This window comes from Haliotis rufescens, unplaced genomic scaffold, assembly GCF_023055435.1.
Source record: "Haliotis rufescens isolate VD_foot unplaced genomic scaffold, xgHalRufe1.0.p SCAF_7, whole genome shotgun sequence".
NCBI classification, from domain to species: domain Eukaryota; kingdom Metazoa; phylum Mollusca; class Gastropoda; order Lepetellida; family Haliotidae; genus Haliotis; species Haliotis rufescens.
Window position 1 is genome coordinate 35,149,955 of NW_025964361.1, and position 21,903 is coordinate 35,171,857.

A 21,903-nucleotide genomic window follows, 5' to 3' on the forward strand; every position below is an offset into this window, starting at 1 on the left:
ATATAGCAGGACAAATGTAAGTTGTACACCTGTAGACGGAGACAGTCTGACACGTGTTTATAGCAGGGAAATGTAAGTTGTACACCTGTAGACGGAGACAACCTGACACGTGTATATAGCAGGACAAATGTAAGTTGTACACCTGTAGACGGAGACAGTCTGATACGTGTTTATAGCAGGGCAAATGTAAGTTGTACACCTGTAGACGGAGACAGTCTGACACGTGTTTATAGCAAGACAAATGTAAGTTGTACACCTGTAGACAGAGGCAGTCTGACACGTGTATATAGCAGGACAAATGTAAGTTGTACACCTGTAGACGGAGACAGTCTGACACGTGTATATAGCAAGACAAATGTAAGTTGTACACCTGTAGACGGAGGCAGTCTGACACGTGTATATAGCAGGACAAATGTAAGTTGTACACCTGTAGACGGAGACAGTCTGAAACGTGTATATAGCAAGGCAGATGTAATCTGTACACCTGTAGACGGAGACAGTCTGACACGTGTATATAGCAGGACAAATGTAAGTTGTACACCTGTAGACGGAGAAAATCTGATACGTGTATATAGCAGGACAAATGTAAGTTGTACACCTGTAGACGGAGACAGTCTGACACGTGTTTATAGCAGGGAAATGTAAGTTGTACACCTGTAGACGGAGACAACCTGACACGTGTATATAGCAGGACAAATGTAAGTTGTACACCTGTAGACGGAGAAAGTCTGACACGTGTTTATAACAGGACAAATGTAAGCTGTACACCTGTAGCCGGAGACAGTCTGACACGTGTATATAGCAAGGCAAATGTAAGCTGTACACCTGTAGACGGAGACAGTCTGACACGTGTATATGGCAGGGCAAATGGAAACTGTACACCTGTAGACGGAGACAGTTTGACACGTGTATAAAGAAGCACAAGTGTAAGCTGTACACCTGTAGACGGAGACAGTCTGACACGTGTATATATCAGGACAAATGTAATCTGTACACCTGTAGACGGAGACAGTCTGAAACGTGTATATAGCAGGGCAAATGTAAGCTGTACACCTGTAGACGGAGACAGTCTGACACGTGTATATAGCAGGACAAATGTAATCTGTACACCTGTCCTTGTTAATCTGAATATTAGCAGCGAACCTCGTAACAGTTCCGACCTCGTATGTTCGGAAACCCCTCCTTCGGACGATCACCGTGTAATAAATAATGCGTACAGCTAGTGAAACGCCGTTAATCTTGACGATGTATAGTTTCTAGTGAAATCATAGGATTTAACAAATCTGGTTTAACTAATGGGTTATCAATACTTAAAGAAGAACCAACGAAATGCGATGAATTACGGTTGGTTGGTTGGTTTGTTGTTTAACGCCGCACTCAAAAATATTCCAGCTATATGACGGCGGTCTGTAAATAATCGAGTCTGAACCAGGCAATCCAGTGATTGACAACATGAGCATCGATCCACGCCATTGGGATCGATGACATGCATCAACCAAACCAGCGAGCCTGACCACCCTATCCCGTTAGTCGCCTCTTACGACAAGCATAGTTGCCTTTTACAGCAAGCATGGGTTGCTGATGACCTATTCTACCCGGATCTTCACGGGTCGATGAATTACGGATTATTTGTCCCGAGTGAATGCAATTTGGCAGCATTCATTCAAGAGGGACAGAAAATCTATAATTCCGAGTCTTGAGGAGGTTATTCTATAATGTAACTCATTAAAAAAAGTATGAAATGACAATTCTTCAGAGATACTTATTCTATTGTTCAGATGACGTAATGTAATCAATTTGTGATATCATGAACAATGGATGACGTCATAAGGTATTTGCTCAACAATGAAGCACTGTGACGCCATTTGACTTCAACTGACCAATCATCATTGAGAATCATTAAATTGCACACGTGCAAGTGTCGGAAAGTTATTATTCTACCCATCATTCACCCTTATGGGCAATATGGAGTCATAAAATATATGTCCTTTGCATGTCTATAGCTGGGGTGGGCGGTCGGGTAACCTAGTGGTTAAAGCGTTCGCTCGTCACGCCGAAGACCCGGGTTCGAATCCCGACATGGGTACAATGTGTGAAGCCCATTTCTGGTGTCCCCCGCCGTGATATTGCTGGAATATTGCTAAAAGCGGCGTAAAAACCATATTCACTCACTCAATCACTATAGCTGGGGTCCGGATGAACGAGGTTACGTTGTACTTTACTCTGCTGAAAGTAGAACAGTGTGGATCAAATCTCCTACAAATGGCTTTACATTCTACAGTGTGACAGATTAATACCAAAATCGTCCACACATTACATTCATATAAATATTTCAGTGGCGATTTAACAAGAGCTCTTTCAAGAACACAAGCCTATATAAACACAAATGCACAGTTGATACTCAAAAAAATGCAGTATTAAAAATAAGGGTATGGCGATAAGAAAACCCGGTTATGCCCACAGTCGGTATGTGCGGGGGCGGGCGACCACATAGCGACTGTTTTATTCCCTTTGAATACTGGGAGGAGAGGATATCGGTGTAAGTGGCGCGGGGTACGCTGTTATAGTCGTTTGAAAGAACACATTAGATTGCATGGTTCATCAACCGGGGTATGGGCACTATTAGATATTTGAGGTATATTTTGTCATCGGCATATGTAAGTTTTATAGGCCTGGAAAAAAAAAAAAAACAACAACAAGCAAACGTGTTTTCATTCATTGTTTCAGTGTTAATCTTTTTACAAAGTATTTATTTCGCAAAAGTGCGTGATCTATTAAAACTGATGACAAGAAATAGAGACTTCATGGCCAACAATACGAGTGATTAATGCAAGAAAGACAGAAAGCTGTATAGTTCATAGTAAAAAAAACCCAAAACAATTAATTCCAGGGTCAAAATATATACCAGTTCAATAGTCGGGACTCAATACCTATATCTTTCGGAAGATAATTGAAACAAAAAAATCTATGATTATGGATCGATGCCTTCGTGCAAAAAAACAACATTTAAATAATTACCGATTTCTGAATCAATCCTTTTTCAATGCCAGAAAATATGTTTCCTTGATATTTGAGGGGATTTAAATGGGTCTTTATCTAACCACAAACATAGCTATAGCTGTCAATAAAATATAACTCAGTGGGATATAGTCTCTAGAAATGACGAGGTCTTTACACAGTCATAATTTTTATGCCTAGTGGTGTAGAACGGATTTACAAAACTGTTTTCCTTATTACGTATGAAATTTTATTTTGTTATCATATAGCCATATTTTTTAAATCTTAATTCAAGACAACAAACAAACCAGGAAACAAACAAAAAAATAATTTTCTCTGAGAAAACAAAACACTGGCTTATATATATATCGTCCTTTTTGTTTCTTGCAAAATGGTCCGCAAAATCTGAGGCAAGCTTTGTTGATTTTACGACAGCCTAGGGTCTCTGTTCCTGATCGTTGTTTAATGAGGTTAAAAACATGCACCGAATCGTCGCTCATTTATTAAAACTGAAGTTAAACAGTGCGGGCTATAAACCAATTCACATTATTCCTCGAAGCGCCGCTAAAATGCTTTTAGTTGTGCATACGCGATAATGTTCCTCGTAGTGGATTACATAAAATCTTCAGATTGATGCGTGTTAGAGCCAGCAGTTTCTTATTGATCATTTCTACACCAATCAGAAGAGCGGAGCTAGTCAGCTGACTATCGCGCTTTTTTTAGTAGCGACGTATATGGCAATGTCATAGACTGTCTGCATTCCAGACATAGTAAATCACTACGAAGAATATTTCGTAAACCGCTTCGGATTTTACACTCTACAACGTTGGTTTTGCGGTAACAGTTACATGCAAAGTCTGAAATGTAAGTAGTTTATATAGTTCCATAATTTTCTACAAAATATACTGAAGCACAATACACCGTTTGGATGCAACTTTAAGAAATATGCTTCCGCAATTATAAATTCTCCCTAGTAGTCGGTTGGCAGCCTGCCAGCAGCTGTTGATTTGTTTATTTTTACTTTCCCGCGCCTTGCCAACGGCCGTTTCACGGAGCTGCATGCGCATGAGAATATAGTCCCCCCATGTTTTAATTTTGAACAATTCGGTAGATGCTTTGCTGCCTCATCACCACTGCTAAGAAGCTTTAGAAGATAGATACACATCATAAGATGTAATTTTCCATTGTTTAAATATTACAGCTTTTGCCAGACGGACCCCCCCAGTGGACCATATCTGTTTGGTGTGAATCGGCCAGCCCAGCTGTTTCCCGCCAATTATTACTCATTCTGCTAGCGTATCGCAGGGTTCTACTGTCTTACAACCGTAAATATTCTCGTATTTTGAGGATATTTCTGAGTGATTCTTGTTTCTTGTGGCAAAGATGGCACTTTATTCACGGAGTAACGATAGGAGAAGGATTATGGAAGAAATTCGACTGCGAGAGATGGATATTGCAGCCGCAATCGGAAAGTAAGTTGTAGTATTTGCCTTACACATGGTTTACGTTATAAACATTGGCGTACGCACGCATGCCGCGATCTTGTTTTGAAGTTCTTCGTCTTCCTAAGGTCGTTTATGATGTACAAAGTATATGATAAGATTCTTAGTGACTGTTTTCATCATAATTTACAACATTTGCCATCTTGTTAAGTCTGATTTTGCGAGAATGGCGATGTAAAGAGAGCACTACGCGACAACCACATGATGGCCATTACAAACAAAGGCCCATTCACCAAGCCGCACGGCGCGCTTTACTCGGTAGCGTGGTCGACAATGTTTTTAAACTTGCCATGTTTTGCTTTATATTGCTTTTATTTGACCATAACATGGATCTACTATAACATAGTTGTATGTATTTTTGTGGTGTAGTTTTGCAAGATGGCACGTTGTGTGGTGTGATCAGCTGATTAGCCTGATGTTTGGTTCTGTTGACATGTGGCTTGCGCGGCCTGTTCGGCGGCCATGTGTAAGCGCCGATCAGCTGAGCGAAACATTTTCACTCGTTATTGTGAAAAAAGCAACCACTAAATGTAGGCTCTCATTTTCGATTTCGGTTTTCTTATTTGTTTTCGAAATAATATTTGTTTATATCTCGGTACGTTTCTTGGGCTATCGTTTATTTAGTTTGAATATTTGACTACCATGTGATGAGTAAGCAAGGCGTGCTGCGTCACATCAGCTGATTTCTGGAATGGGCTGAACTGACATGAGATTCAGTTTGCAACCCGCATTTCGTTTTTAAATTTATTTTCGTCAGACCTAATTCACTTGTGGTTTTAATCAGAAATAGAATATAGATCTACATATTTTTAATTTTCCACTTCATTTTTTTTTTCTTGAAAATGTATTCGTCTGTCCTACACCTAGGCCAAGATCTACCTTATTCAGTTTGGGATTTGATTTACAGTTTAGATCGTTTTATTTTATGAATGTGCTTGGAATAAGACACCTCTTTTCGGCATAAATAATATTCATAAAAAAAATGTCTGCGCACATTATTTTCTTTATTCGAACCTTTTTTCGACAATAGGTGTAATTTGGACTCAAATCAATTTATATCTAAAGTGAATATATTTTGTTCAACGAACAATATCCCGATAACGTGGTCGTCATTAGCTAGCAATATTAATAAGGCGGGTCTGTAGTCACGAGGTTTCTTTGGCTCTCGGCCAAATATTGTAGTCGGGACATACTTTATACGTTTATTGCGCAAATCACCACTTTCGTACATCGGACAATAGTGTTATACTTCCTCAAAGTTAAAATAAACAATGTCACAAGAAATGTATGCGGTACGTGTCTTAAAATCCCCATAACATTAAAGGAAATTTCGTCCGGGCAAAACCATGAAGACCATGCCTTCTCTTGGCGTGATGCCAGAATTTGTTAGCGACTTGTTGGCAGGCTGCCAAGCGACATTTCGTGTCTGGCTAGACCAGAAGATCAATAATACAACATCGATCGATGTGGTCGCTCTCAAATGGGATTATTCCATTCATTTACAGCGAGAGTAAAAGTGGAATGTTTTTAGTAAAACTGTTATTTTTGAAAGATAAACATCCCTTCTGGCATTTCAACTTGAATGGACTGATCACCTTCAGACCATATATTCATAGAATATAAAATTAATGTAGATCTACACCTACTACGCGATTATTCGTATTTTATCTGTCGAATACCGAAATAAAAAAACATATGACAAGATGGACAAAATACAACAGGTTTTAGAAATTATGAACCGTATTGTAAAATTCAATTTCTAACTCTGTTGAGTCTACTTTAGGTCTACTATAAAATTCACATTTAATTTATGGAAATGCAGTGTTTGTGTTTTAAATGACAGTGTGCAAAATATTTCATTCCTTTTCAATGTGTTTGTCCGTATGTGATTACGTTTCGTTCACATATAAACATTTGTTTTCTAGGCAAAGAGAATGTTCCCCAAAGGGACACTTAGAAAATGAGAAGAGAGTCCGCCGAGAAATAGCAAACAGCAATGAACGTCGCCGAATGCAGAGCATCAATGCCGGTTTTCAGTCCCTGAAAACTCTCATTCCCCATCACAATGGTGAAAAACTCAGCAAGGTGAATATTGCCACGTTTTCATTCGCAAAAACTCACATTCCACTGCGAACGCTCAATCAGGATTTACCGTTTCATTTAGAATAGTACGCAAGGGACTATTCAATATATTGAAAAAAAGATTTAAAAATTAAATCTCTTGTTAACATTTAACAACAACAAATCCAAGTTTTCTATTAATCCAGAAACCACATTAACCGCTTTTATTGTAAACAATCGAAAAGCCAGTGTTGTTGTTTGACATTAGAAATTGTCAAGGTGCCTTGTTAGTGGGTTAGTCTGTAAAGATTCCAGCAAAGCGACTGAGGACGCCCTTGCCATGTAAGGCAGACAGCAGCCAATGAACATGTGAAACACAACCCACTCCCTCGCACGCTACACTAGCTTGCGCCAGCCGCAGACAGGCGGAGTGAGTGGGTACATGCACATGGCATATAGGTCATTGCCACCAAGAGTTCACTCCCCTTGCTCTGTCTGCGGTTCTCTGCAAAGTCTTTTAGAGTTCTATATTTCTTTAACTCGTTTAAAAACATGTCATTAATTATTATTTTGCATATTATTTGAGTAGCAATTTTGTGTTTCTTTTTTCTTTCAAATTATAAAAAAAAGCAATAATTGTTGAAAAAATAAGTTATGACAGTGGATATTTCTTATTCAAAGGTTAAAATTTAGTCGATTCAGAATATATGTTCTCTTTTGGGGTTATTCATTATAGATTTATCTAGACCTGCCCAGAGGCCGTCACAAGTCTGCAGCAAATGTCATTAAAATTGCAATTAAAAGTTTCCCAATTTATGTTAAATATTTTTATGGCTTTGTAAAAATAACCTGTATTTCACTGACAACAGGGTAAATAAATAGCATGGGTTTGTAAAGCAGTTATATGTTATTGTATTGAAAGCAGCCTCAAAGGCAATGTTAAAATGGGCTGACCTCTGAAATAATAAAAAAACTTTAAAAATCCCAATTTTAAACAAATGTATATTTTACCAAATTGCCTGCCAGGGACACTTAGTTTAAAATCCTGGTGAAATCCTTGATATATGTCAATCACTGTATTGTCTGGGCAAGCCTCAATTATTTCCACTCCCGCCATTATATAACTTAAATATTGTTGAGTGCGCCGTTAAACACACAAAAAATGTTTTGTATCTTATTACCATTTCAAAGTTACTGATCATGCTGATGTGTTATATTCTCACAGTAATAATTTTATGAAATTTGAACAGGAAGTTTGAGTTACAAACTGATTTCTGTTTCCATTGACCCAGTCACAATACCCTTTTTTACTTATATCATGCCTTGGAAATCTTATTCACCATTTTATTTGTCCAAATACTGTGAATGGTTTACAAATATGTGACATACTTTCTAACAAAATACTAAAGGGTTTCATTCTTAGTCTCAGTACTATCCCATTAAGCAACCTCTTTTCATACTCCTTCGCTGTATTTAATGGCCCACTGACATTTCAACTGGGACTAGGATCGTGTATTGAGATATGCTGAAGCGCTATGAATGGCATGGACAGAACACAAAACCTAGATATCACCACTCCCACATTCCACATGAGCCTCAGCTCCTTGCACTGCCATTTGAATCTTGTAACTTCCTGTGTTGCCAAGGTCACGGGATCAAGTCCCCTCGTGACTTTGAGTTTTACACTGTCATCCTTTAACACGGTTATGTTATCATTAGGACATAGTTAGATATTACTAAATAGTTGGTAAATAAGTCAATCACATAGACATGAATATGATTGAATAAAACATTTTGTTAACACATGTCATTTTTTAGGTTTTATTTTGTGATGTTTTATATAATTAAATAGATGATAAACATACTATTCTCAAAGAGTAACCTTTTATAAATTGGGTTATTAAAATTCTAAAAACGATTAAGTAGATGGTAGAGCTTGCAGAGAAATTGAAGAATGTATACTGGTATGGCTATCAGATGAATCAGAAATGATATAATCATTTCTACATTCCTGACAGTCTCCTATCAGAGTTATTTCCAATTTCACCTCCACTGTGGAACTCGTATCAGCGTCATTAATTATCACAATGAATAAGGCTGTAAGTATGCAGTAATTGTGACAAGGTCAACTCAATATCATACGTAAATATCACCAAGTGACCTCTGGCAATATAAGCATGTGTTACAGCTGGATCAGATGGTCAGAGAAAGTAGTCCGGCTGATTGGATATAGTCTGATAGGTCCAGGTGCTATTTTGGTTGACTGAGTCATCTGACTACTTGCCAAAGTCTGACGGCCACTGTGAGATCTGATAGGTTTATCACTGCCTAGGAATGTAAACATATCACAGTGTTTGGTTCATTCTGTCCAGATAGACACAGGCTTGTTTGATACATTCCTATATAATTGAACAGTGTTATGCTAATTATTCAGTGAGAACTTGTGAATATGCCTGAAATTTAAATTCATTGAGGTTAGATTAATTAATCACTATTATTTATTATGAATTAATGTTTGAACTAAAACATGTACTGTTAAATGACTTTAGGCTGGGTTACCTTGGTTTATTTGTATTGTGAAAAACAGCATTAGACAATAGTACAAACGTTGGATGTAACGTTAATTTACACATTTCCAGTCTTTACAAAAAACTATTTGAGTCTACTGGTCCACATTATTTCAGATGATCATTAGATTTTAGTGTTATAGGATGGTATATGGACTAATTTTAGCTTCAATTGCTTGACAGAAGATATTTGACTTATCTCTAATACTTGTGGCTAATATGGCTGCTAGCCCCACACAATTAATTTTCCCAGCTAATTACATTAGCATGTGTATGAGAAGGTGGCGACATGTCTTTATCCAACAATCTGGAGCTTTGAAAAAACTCCAATTGTTCCTGATTGTGTTTATTTGGGTCAGTAGTAGCAAGTCGTTGACAGGAATGTGTCTGTGTTCCCCCAGCACACACAAGCTGTATTTGGCAACAGTCTCTAGAACATCCTCCACACTAGCCGCTGCCTGTACACTCACACTATCACCTCTTGCGCAACATGTAACTCCTCGATCAGGCTAGATTTGATTCAGCCCTGGTGATAAAAGTATGTGTGAACTAACTCCTTGTTTCCACAGTCTTGTGACCCTAGGAGTGGCTTGCAGTGATAAGGGATTGCTAGCCAGACGTGTGGACGAAGCTTGAGTTTGGACTGCGCAGGTGGAATAGTATTTGAATGGGTCAGACTGTGTAGTAAATAGTACCAAAACCAGATGTGTGTCAATATTTGTCATCAATCATCTGCGTTCGGACTATGGAGTTTCATTTATTATAGATTTAGTATTATTTGACTGAGATACCATTAACAATTTACAGTGTCAATTAAACACACGTTATTGGCCATAATGTGTTTTAATGTATGGCGCTTTGTGATACTGTAATATTGTCAGGTCAAATTGTTTTTGTACAGACCAGTACAAGATATTCATCTTAGTAACAGAATTAGATGCTTTTTAGAAATATGTGTTAACATACAGTAGTAAATCAGTGGTTTTGCTAGAGACAATGAAATTACATCATTTTGGCAACTTTTCATGTAATCTTTTTTATCACCAAATTTGAAACTAATCTTAGGGACACATTGGATAACAATCAAATCAATGCCCCCCCAAAGCCCCAAAAGACCTAAACTACATGAGCAAAAAAATGCTGGCCTGAGTTTACCTTTTGAATCGTTTTCAGTTGATTTACTTACATATGGCTCACTTGGCAGTAGACCAAAAACATCTTCAAGGTTCATACAGATTTGTAAAGCCCTTGAATTTTAAGGTCCTTCTTGATATATTTTAGCCTTGATTTTTAGCATCAACCTTGAAAAGCCTTGAAAATCTCAAAAATGGCTTGAAAAACCTTTAATTTGTACAAAATCATGTATACTTGTTCATGAAAGTATTATGATTCAAGACAGACATAATTTCTTTTTATTTGTTGGTTGTGAAAACATATTTTGTTGGAACATTTGTGATGTTCATACTGGTTTTTAGGTCTTGGGATGAATGTAAAGTGTGCTGGATTGAAAATAACCCAAACATATTGACTGACTAAGGCTGATGACCCAGCTAAAAAGCCTTGAAAACGACAGTTGATAGCCTTGAATTGTAGTGTTCCATATTTGTGTTAACCTTGATCTCACAATACCTTGACTCAGACCAGTGGTCTGGATGCAGTCTCAGACTGATCTGTACCTCTTTTCTTTTTTGCTGTTGTAACTTTTGAGACAGCCAGACCATGAAGCTTAACACAGAAGCTCCTGAACATTACTCTTAAACATTTATTTGCAGATTTACACGTTTGTCATTAATATGTAATTGTTGAACTCACGACTGACTGAACTTACAAAGAAGTTTCAAAAATCCTCTATACAGTGTCTTAAAATGCCTTTCAGGTACAAGGATAGGCCGGTTTGTCGAACCAATCATAATGCCATTCATTGTAAATAGTCGACATGCCATCGACTTTTATATGATAATGAAGTCGGAGTGTGGGAACAGTCTCGAGCTGGCAGGTCCATTCATGCACAGCCTGTGGTGTTGAAAGCTACTAGTGAACTGAACGACCCTACAGTGTATGCTTCACTGCATCCACAACTTGTTCCCCTATCCATAGGTGGTATTTAGGTCAGACGCATACTTGACAGTTATTTATAGTAGCTGGTTAAACATGGTTGTGTTTTTTCCAGGCTGCAATCCTTCAACAAACTTCAGAGCATATCAGCAGTCTGGAGACGGAGAAGACCAAGCTCCTGGCCCAGAATGCTCATTTGAAGAAAATCCTCCTTGAAGTTTCCAATGAAAGGGATGAGTACTTCAATGAATCTCCACCTCCAAAAAGAAAGAAAAGAGATACAGGTATATAATTGGCAATAAAATATAAGTGCAACTTTCATTAACACACACACCCATAAAAAAACATCCATCAGACATCCAGGCATACAATGAGTATTTTTCAGAAGCACATTTTTTCATGTACAGTTATGTAGAGGAATAATGAATACCATTAGAATTGACTTAATTGAATTCATAGGATCTCCTGTGCTTCAGCCGAGCTGGTCATTGACCCCAGAAAAAAACTAATGACCCTCCATTATGGGGTTATATGGGGCTATATGGGGTCCCCCCTGGCCCTTTATCTTTTATTCCTGGCTCATCAAGTAATGAAATCAATCTGGAGATATGGATGTTATTTGATGTGTCCTCTTAGTGGAATGTGAAGACAGGACATTGAGATACTTCATAGTGGTTATGTGCACCTGAGGCCTGTGAATGAAAAGAGGGTCCAAACATGCTGGCCAGCAGTAGAAACTAACATTTTTAGTCCACTAGTCCCTATAATGAAAACAAATAGCAAAACACATAAAAATGGCATATTTCTATTAGTCCTTATGATACCTTAACTATTGGGCAGTTTGGCAAGGACTACAGGACTAGTGCCAATTTCTAACCGTGTTGGCTTGTTCGAGACTAGTAACAATCAGGAAGGAATAGGGACATTTCCTTGTCGGCTATCACTTTTACCATTCACTTATGGCAGCTCTGTAGCAGATCATTTTTGTTGACTAGTGAAAATAAAAATGCATGTCTAACTCAGATTCTTACTGTCAAAAAGTATACATTTTTTTACAGTTATTAACTTACCTGAAGACATCTTTGACAGATAGATACGTTTTGAGTGCTTAATATTTCCCTAGTCGTGCTGGAATAGTTCCATTATTTGTGTATGCTCCATTCAATAAACAATTGGACCCTTGAAGATTGGGGTTCAGCAACCTATGTTTGCTGTAAAGGCAACTATGCTTGTCAAAAGATGCGACTGTTGGGGTTGATGCATGTCATCGTATCACAATTGCGAACATCGATGCTCATAGTGTCAATCACTGGATTGTCTGGGCCAGACTCGATTATTTACAGACCACCGTCATATAGCTGGAATATTGCGGAGTGCAGTGTTAAACAACAAACAATAAACACTTGACATCCTCTTCCCTGTGTGTATTCCTACTCGGATCTGTCTATGTAGTAATGTATATGAATGAGGGTATAAATGTTACGAAGCTACAAGGATGTTCCCTTATCTTTCAGAATCGTCTGATGAAGGAATAAGTTTAGGGAGTTCCATAGACAGCAGCAGCGAAGAATCAAATGAGGAACTACAAAGGGAGATAATTGAACTGCGTCGACAGTTGGACCGAGAACGGTGGTTACGTATGATGTATGAAGAGCGACTTCGATCAGTTGAGAGCCAGATCTACCCTGACCGCATCCGTCACATTGCAGCCCATGTGCAAGCCTCAATTCACATACAGAACGAAAAGGCTTTGGTAAGTATCTATAAGCAGTGACATCTGTCTCATCGTCATCACCCAAAATATAGATATTTATTAATTAATTCATTTCAATATTTTAAGAATGTCAATTAAAATAAAAAAATTCTGTAATATGACTACCACCTGTTCACAAAATACAACCAGTTGGTACAAGAATCACATGTATATTCATAAGTTTTTATGTTTCTTGATCTTGCTTTCCTGTATACATATTAGGGCTATGTTCTATTGGATTTGAAATGTTTATCATTTCCGTGTATTTATTTTACTTATTCTTCCTTTCCCCAGAAGCAAGCCAATGTGACAGAAGTGTCTGAGGATAATGAGAAAGTAGACATCAAAGAGGAGGATCCCAAAGCTGCCTTGGAATCATCAATGTCACGGAAAAACTTGGAGACAATTGTGGAAGCTATTCGCCATTTGGAAGGTGACAGGATTCTTTTTGATGAGCGGAAAGCAGACGAGAAACAGCCAATTCCAAACAGTGAAGAAAGTGATGAAAAGGAAAGTTGTATGAGTGACCAAGAGGATACTAAATCAGACATTTCAGGTCGGGATTCCCCACTGAGATATACACAGCATCAGTTACCGAGTGCGGTTCGGTCAAATTTCAGTGATAAGTACCCCATCGCGACAGACTTGCTGCATCGGCCTCTTCAGGCTCAATACTACAGACCAGGCGTGATTGTACACAAGTCATGAGACTAGCTTGGGCTGTTTAAGACTCTGTACATACCCAGCATTGCATCATCATCATCATCATCATCGACTTCATTTTCCTGTACATTATTCGCTTCATTATGACAAAAGTGCTATTTCATTGTTCACTAATAGTCATTTTGTCCCCATTTATCATAAGCATTGGATCACATGTCACGCATTTCATTGCTTCATTGCGCATTCTTTGCGACCATTTTGTCAGGCATTTTCATTGAATCACAGAGTTAATATATTTATATTTATGGAAGCTTCATTTTTGATACATTGTTTGTTTTGTATTGTTACTGTATTGCAAAACATTAGGTCATTGTCAAATCTTGCGTTTCTCTTGCATCTTTGGTCGCCATGACGACATTTCAAACATAGATTCTGTTGAACATTCCAACTGTGAGACAGCTTTGAACCAAAAATATGACATCAAGCCTGGTGTAACTGTTACAGTATTGTCATAAGTAATCATTCAATTTTCATACAAGTAAAAGAAAACACAGTGTGCTAACTTATATGTATGCATAACGTCATCAATCTGGAGACTGAAAATTCAACCCTGGCATTTAAAAATTTGTCAACACACGTTAAAGGTAAAGACAGTATCAAAATGTTGACAAATAGTGTTCAACAAGTTCTCATTTGAACTTGTTCCCTTCTGTGTATAAATGTATATAGGAAGTTTCAATTACAGTGTTCCTGGGAATTGTCTTGAATTGATGTTATTGTAGTTTCACCTACTGCTTCATCTGCTCTATGGTATTTCTATACATACATTATGTAATGAATCTGGGTGGACATGTTTTTTCTAACAAATAAAATCTAGTTTCACCGATGTTCAAACTGTTAAATAACATCTTGTTAACATAAATTGAGAAACATTTCTGACTTTTAAACTTTTCTTTCATTTTCAATCCAAAATGCACATTCTGATATTTTAACTAATGTATTGTGATGCTATTTTCTGGTTTGGCTAAGTTTGTGTATGGGTTAAACAGGTCAATTCCCAGGTAACAGCATGTATATAGTTAAGTCTGTTGTTAAGTATTGTCCCATGTGCTGTGTGTTGATCTAGCAGTAGCACTGGATATCTTCTTGTTACATATTTTAACGTAATTACAATGCACACAACAATGCAATGGTGGTAATTGTTGCCTGGGTAACCGCATTGACCAATGACGGTTTTCCTGGTGGCACTATTGACCAATCAGATTCAATGTTTGATTTTGTTTTCTGACCGTTTCATGTATTCTGCAACCCTTTGTCTGGACACAGCACTAAGCTTGGATTGTAGCACGGTTGGCTGTTGAAGGGTTAATTCTCACCCAATGGATACCAAAAGCATTAACAAATAATATCGCCTCTTACCTGATTATGTCATCAATTAAAAGGAATTTCATTAGTTCTGCAACAAAACTTAAGATTAAATGAGGCGTTTATTTCTAAGGCTACATGTATTCTTTCTTTTCATGTCTCAAAATATTTTTCCTTTATTGAATATGCCATTATTAAAATTTTGGTATAATGTTTGACAAAATTTCTATGGGAGGGGATTTGTGAAGGTCTTCTCACCTTTTTTATGAATTCAGTATCATATTCAGTGGGTGACGTATTGACAGTGCCAATATTATACAAATCTAAGAATTGTAAAGTATCTCTTAGCTTGTAGATTGTCTGAAGATGCAGGAATCTCGTGGCTTGTTATCTATGCAACAAATACTGTGTACTTTCTCAATGTTGTTGTTGTCTTTGGCCAGCACAGGTTAGGATCTGTTGAATTTCACAATGTTCCACAATGTCAAACTGTTGTTACGATGTTTAAGATCATCCAATATTGAGTCGTTTCAATAATTCATTCGTTCACACTTTATTGCCAGATATGAAATATTTGGCTTTTTTACATGAAGACATTTCGAGGTTTATTTTATTTGTTTGTATTCAGTTCTTCTTCTGTAAGAAATTCACAGTTAAATTTTGTTAAGGGTTGATTATTAGTTATGATACTTGTTAAGTTGATTGAATTTAATTACGTTTTTTAAGTTTAGACTGTTAAAAGCAAATTTTGATGGAAATACAAGTTATTTTTTTTATGAAACTTGGTAGGCATGTTGTGTATGACATTAGGCAGAGCGGTGCCTAGCTTGCAGCTGTGATGTTTTTCTGACCGCGTGATTCTTGCATCTTTAGATATGGTAGTCCTAGCCTCCTCCCCTGTGGAGGTGTAGCGCGTCCGTCTGGCCAGCCTCACCGGTCCGATGCACAGGCGGGCAATGTAGCATGTGGATGTATCGTCTGCTTCATGATAAAGTGGTCAATATTAAAATGTGTGAAAGAAAATATATCTGTTTGTCTTGTTTACCTACAATCATCAAAAATGGAATAGTTGTATGTATATTTGACACAACCCTAGTCCGGGACTAGTGAAAAGGATTTGTTTGTTTAGTTCACTGTTTAACACCTCGGTCCTATATGACTGTAAATAATTGAGTCTGGACTAGAAATCCAGTGATTGACATCATGAACAGAGCACAGAAAAGACTGAATAGGATTGGGTGTTTCTCCCATGATGTTATGTATTCTGAAATGGATCGTGGACTGCCTGGATTTAATTGATGCGGTCTATTCTTTTTACATATTGAGCCTTCATGTCTAAATATGACAAAAAGACTGTGCAGAGCAGCATCAAGCACAACTCACTTGTCTGATCAGATAGTGAGTGATTAAGTTGACATGGAGATGCATACTAAACTGGAACATTAGTAAATATGCTCACAATCTATGGAGATCATGTGATCAGCATAATATGAAACTGTCAAAACATGGAGATACTGTGGTCAACATCAATATATAATTCGCAAATCATGGAAATATTGTGACCAGCATAAGTATGATCCTTAAATATGAAACTCACAACATGGAAATATTGTCATCAGCATTAATATGGGTTATATCACACTTGCAAAACATGAAAATATCAATTATGAAGAAATATGAAACCAAGATATTGTCATTATAAATATGAAACTTGCAAAAAATGAAATATTGTGATCACCATAAGTATGAAATTCGCAAACCATGGAGATAGTGTGATCAGCATAAGTATTAAACGCACCGAACTTGAAAAAAAACTGATTATCCGAAACATACAAACAAATACATTTTTCGTACATTCACACCAAACCTGTCTGCTGTCCGTTCCCAGTCTACCCCCGACGTGGTATCTGAAGCGTGGACACACGCGGTGTCTGTGTAACAAAGACAACTAGTATTTGCTGAGTAGCATACATCATAAACGTTTTTGTTTTTTAACAGTTTCAACCTTGCAATGGCACTGTCAATATGTCAGAGCCTAGCACCCTCTAAATACTATGCATCACACACATGTCCAATGGAGCACATGAAACACGTTTTACACAGATACCACAGACAAAAAGAAGTATAGTCTTTATTGGTAAGCCAGAATGATAATTTTTATTCAAAATAGTGGCTCTTTGACTTAATCGAACTTCGACAGAAATCGAATGACAGTACAGTCAAGGATTTAATATACGATCATTAATAATATCTTTCTTAAAAACGTAACTCACATATATTATTGACATGCATCAACCAAGTCAGCGAGCCTGACTACCCGATCTTGCAAACATAAATTGCTGGGGACCTATATTCTTACCCGCACAGAGATCCCTATATCCTGTGGTCGTACCAACAAAGCGTCCTACGAAACAATCTCATTGCTGAGATACAGATGTCAAACTTCAGCACGCATACATGTGGGACGGAACCCTCGTCAAGATTGGATTAAGCGTCATTTGTGTATTTATGAACCTGACTACTGTAGTGATTGCTAGACTAGATTAACAGCTTCAGTACGCAGACGCTAAGTGTTGAGTCAATAAATGATGCCGACCAAGCATGTCCAGTGAAGACGGGTGCCACCGGTGGGGCAATATACGCTCACCTGTTCGCGAACACCTGGTATCATTACTATTTGATAGTGATTCATAAACACATGCTCATGACATAGTCGGAATCGTACAATCGACTCTGCTTTATGCAGAGATTTCTATTGGATATGGAAAGGTCAGGCCTCAGTAAGGCATTTAGACCAACATTTAGTCTCTGAAATCTTATATTACACAATATCCTTCTTGACTCTAAAAATAAAAATAAAATTCCCTATGCTGATTTCAATAGAGGATATAGTGGAATAGAGCTAGCTTGGGCTGGCTAGACTTGCTTTTGTATGCATTTCTAGATTATGTTTTTTTCATAAAATAAATATATTCCACGGTCATGGTGCAGGACTATAAGGCATTAATCGGTGGGGGTTAGAATTGGTCCTCAGCAACCTATGCGTGTCGTAGGCGCCTAAATTGCTCGGGTGGTCAGCCTCGGTCACTTGATTTATAAAAGGTCAGCGTGCCCCGACGGCGCGTGACGTTGTTCATACTATCAATCACTGATTTGTCTGACCCAGATTCGATTATTGACATACGGCCGTCAAATTCCTGGAATAATGCTAATTCGTAATTAAACAAAAAACAAACGAAAATGAAAAGAACAATAAAAATATAACTTATAGGTCTTGGGGTATCAAAGATTATTCAGTGAGAAAAGAATCCAGCAAAGGTTAAAAACTGACTTTTTTAGAATTTGAAATATTCTGTCAGGAATTCCAAACCATTTATAGGGAGAGCCTGAGCCATCCCTTTTGTTATCTGAACACACAGATACACCTTGAGGAATGTGACGGGTCGAATGATATCCCAAGCGCTGATTCAGGGAAGTGGCGCTGTGAGAACACGGGAACTCGTTATTGGCCAGGAAATATAATATGTACCCCTATTTGTAAGCAGAGAAATAGGAGGTACATATTTCATTTACTGACCAATAACGAGTTCATGTGTGTGAGAATAACAACATATGTTTGTGAACGGTAAGGTTGAACCTATTCATCTTGGTAGAATTCCCGATAGTGCACAGCTAGACATGTTTAGTATCAGCTGCCACCGACAGGTGGCGCAACGGGATATTCCTGTTGAATAAGACTGGTCGTAATAGTACAACGTGGGGGTTGGCAGTCTTTCTTTGGCTATAAGCTTGGACGCTAACTGCAGTTGATAGCTGGACACATCATCCTCAGCCAGTTACAGCAACAATCTGATTGGTCCAAATAGATGGGTTTTAAGCAAGCATCAATTAACATATTTTACGTAAGAATGTAGTTGGGAAATTTAACATACACTCGTGTTACGTTATTTGCTGCCGGCTTTCTGACTTGACGTAGATTTGACACGGGCGATACTCCATGCGTTCAAGTTGGTATTTGTGTCGTTTTGTCATTCTTGGAGCGTGGTGTTCTACATCCCGCCCACGATAACCATAATAGCTCGTCTGGCAATGTGAGGCAGCAGTTGTTTACCAGACGACTTCCGGTATGGGCCATTCATGAAAAAATGGTCATTCCGTAACAGGTGCGCGTCACGCCATCATTGCATACATTGTGATATATGTCATATATTACCGTTATAGCCAGGCTGATAGCACAGTTCCTACTATGTGGATAGCAGTAAGTAGTTTGACAGTGACGCGTAAACGAAATGAAACCGGTGATGGAAACCCATCGACCATTACAATTAATTAGTTTGGTGTTTTTTTTCCCACGCGATCGGGGAATAGGGACAAGGCGGAAACGGCCAATGCAAAAATGGTTCCGTAAAGAAGACAGATTTTATAGTTACTAATCAATATAGTTTACTGTTACGTGTGAATTCAGATTAAGCTAGATCATGGCATGGCGAGTTGACCGCCACTATCTGTACCGATCTTTTACATCAAACATGTCAATCCGCGTGCGTGCGTGTGTGTGTGCGTATGTGTGTTTTGATTTGGCATTCACTTCATAACCATCGACGTTCGTGGTTACGAAAATTATGCCCCCAGTGAAAATAATGCCAATTAGTGAATGCCATATTTTTCGTAAGTACCAAGTGGGTTATCCTACAAATTAGACCCGTGAAGATCCTGGGTAGACTGGTCTTCAGCAACCCATGCTTGCCGTTAATGCGACTATGCTTGTCGTATAAAAAAGGCTACTATCGGGATCGGGTGGTCAGGCTCGCTGACTTGGTTGATGCATGTCATCGTATCCCAAATGCGTGGATCGATGCGGTGCTTATGATGTCAATTAATGGAATGTCTGGTCCAGACTCGATTATTTACAGACCGCCGTCATATAGCTGGAATATTGCTGGGTGCGGCGTTCAACAAAAAAATACACAATTCTAGTAGTATATACCCCTGACCTATTTGTTACTATAGCTTCGTGTTGTGTTCGGTTCGTGCCAAAGCTAAGGTGATCGTAACTCTCATATTTTAACATAGACTTACGACACTCGTAGCGCTACGATCGCTTTGTGAAATGAGCCCCATGCTACATATAACAGAATGGAGATAAAATACCCTAGGTAATCGAGGATGAGTACCCATAGGCCACCCTGGCCTGTAATATCCTCTTCTTGAACTACGATAACTGGACACACATTCGATTCATAATGGCTTGGACAAGCGTTCACAATATTACAAAATCAATCCTCCATTTGACTAATCAAGACATGAAAACAATTGGATAATCATCAGGATTAAAAAGCGTTAAATAAAGCAAAGACCCTTCCTTGGATAGTAATCAAGCTTTGAGTTAACAAGCGTTCACTGTATTAAAAGAAGTTAATCCTTTATTTGATAGTTAGACTATCATCTAGTCTCTGAAATGAATATTTTACAGAAAAAACTGTTGTTAAATGAAGAAAGTTTCTGGGGTCCTTTTTATTATATTTTATAACTATAATAAAATATAATAAAAACTACCCCAAAAACTTTCTTCATATTGCTGAATCTAGACTTGCCAACACCATAGACTTACATGGGCTGTTAACATTCAACCTTCTTGGTTTCCTTTAATAGAAGATAAAAGCGAAAATAAATACAAATATGCATACTAAATTAAAAGTGAATCATCTTCACCACAATATGTACGAGTAATTGACACGCCCCCTCCCATTGATAAAAGTTATTCTCGTTATGAAACAGGAAGCAAACCTAATTTCAAAATCCAATTTTCCAGATGAATTTCTGCACACAAAAAAATAAATGTCAGTGTGTAATCATTGGTCTAATCTGTGACGCTTAATCCAGGGCAGTGAACAATTTAATATCTAAATGTTTGCGCAAACGTACCCAGTATTTGCCCTGTGGTTATTGCAGAGCGACTACGTCATGTCATTTCAGTTTTAATTTGAATCTATTTAAAGTTATATTATTAAATCTTTGTAAATGTATGTGCGCTTATCATAATTCTCATTACGTTATTGAATGTTCAGAAAATAATATAAATAGGTTTAAGTCATTATTGGACATAGTCAAAGGAGGCGGGAGTCACAACTCTCGAGTGTGTGAGAGTGGTTTTATACCACCTTTAGCAATACTCCAGCACTAACACGGAGGGGAACACCAGAAATGGGCTTCACAAACTATTTGTTTGTTTGTTGTTTAACGCTGCACTCAGCAATATTCCAGCTTTATGACGGCGGTCTGTAAAATAATCGAGTCAGGACCAGACAATCCAGTGATTGACATCATGAGCATCGATCCACGCAATTGGGATCGATGACATGTATCAACGAGCCTGACCACCCGATCCCGTTAGTCGCCTTTTACGACAAGCATAGTCGCCTTTTACGGCAAGTATGGGTTGCTGAAGACCTATTCTCCCCCGGAATCTTCACGGGTTACTTCATCAACTGCATCCACGTGGCTGGCTAATCTATCCCGGGCTTTCGCTTTAACCCCTAGGCTACCCTAAAACTCTGGAACAATTAACCTGAATGATTAACCCTTATGTCAACATATTTCGAAATCTTTCAAAAATCAATTTCATCCAAAGAAATATTTCCCTAAAAAGCCAATTTAGCGTCAATGAAACTTGTGCACATTATCTGTTCATATCTTTATTTATTTATAACCATTTCCGTCAAATATATTTGTATACGTTGTTTACTTCACCAATCTTTGTAAATAAGTGTTTGTTTGGATTTCGAATCGTAAGATTTGTTTGTTTTGTTTGTTGTTTAACGCCGCACTCACCAGTATTCCAGAGATATGACGGTGGTTTGTACGTGATCAGACCAGGACCAGACAATCCAGTGATTGACATCATGACCATCAATCTATGCATTGGATACGATGACAGACA

At 38.0% G+C, this 21,903-nt stretch overlaps 1 protein-coding gene and 1 long non-coding RNA gene across 3 annotated transcripts; one reads left to right on the forward strand and one right to left on the reverse strand.

The window, feature by feature from the left end:
- Positions 1 to 4,088: 4,088 nt before the first annotated feature.
- On the forward strand, positions 4,089 to 15,986 carry LOC124117064 (transcription factor AP-4-like). 2 transcript variants are annotated; one of them, XM_046478761.2, is made up of 5 exons: positions 4,089 to 4,469; positions 6,425 to 6,584; positions 11,298 to 11,466; positions 12,697 to 12,935; positions 13,233 to 15,986. In XM_046478761.2, the coding sequence occupies exons 1-5, from the start codon at positions 4,381 to 4,383 to the stop codon at positions 13,641 to 13,643; spliced, it is 1,068 nt and encodes a 355-aa protein (XP_046334717.1). In that variant the 5' UTR covers positions 4,089 to 4,380; the 3' UTR covers positions 13,644 to 15,986. The 2 variants fall into 2 exon arrangements, with proteins under 2 accessions (XP_046334717.1, XP_046334716.1); XM_046478760.2 differs by having other exon boundaries at positions 4,093 to 4,469; positions 13,230 to 15,986.
- LOC124117065 lies at positions 10,867 to 17,584 on the reverse strand. Its single transcript, XR_006858223.2, has 2 exons — positions 17,323 to 17,584; positions 10,867 to 11,439 (listed from the first exon to the last, which is right to left on the reverse strand). It is a non-coding gene; the product is annotated as an uncharacterized LOC124117065 (long non-coding RNA).
- Between the last annotated feature and the right edge of the window lie 4,319 nt (positions 17,585 to 21,903).

Excerpts from the sequence above, each read along its gene's own strand:
- LOC124117064 (XM_046478760.2), top strand. The coding sequence starts at position 4,381 with ATGGCACTTTATTCACGGAGTAACGATAGGAGAAGGATTATGGAAGAA. Across the intron at positions 6,585-11,297 it reads ATGGTGAAAAACTCAGCAAG|GCTGCAATCCTTCAACAAAC; the intron begins GTGAATATTGCC and ends TGTTTTTTCCAG. Across the intron at positions 11,467-12,696 it reads AAGAAAGAAAAGAGATACAG|AATCGTCTGATGAAGGAATA; the intron begins GTATATAATTGG and ends CTTATCTTTCAG.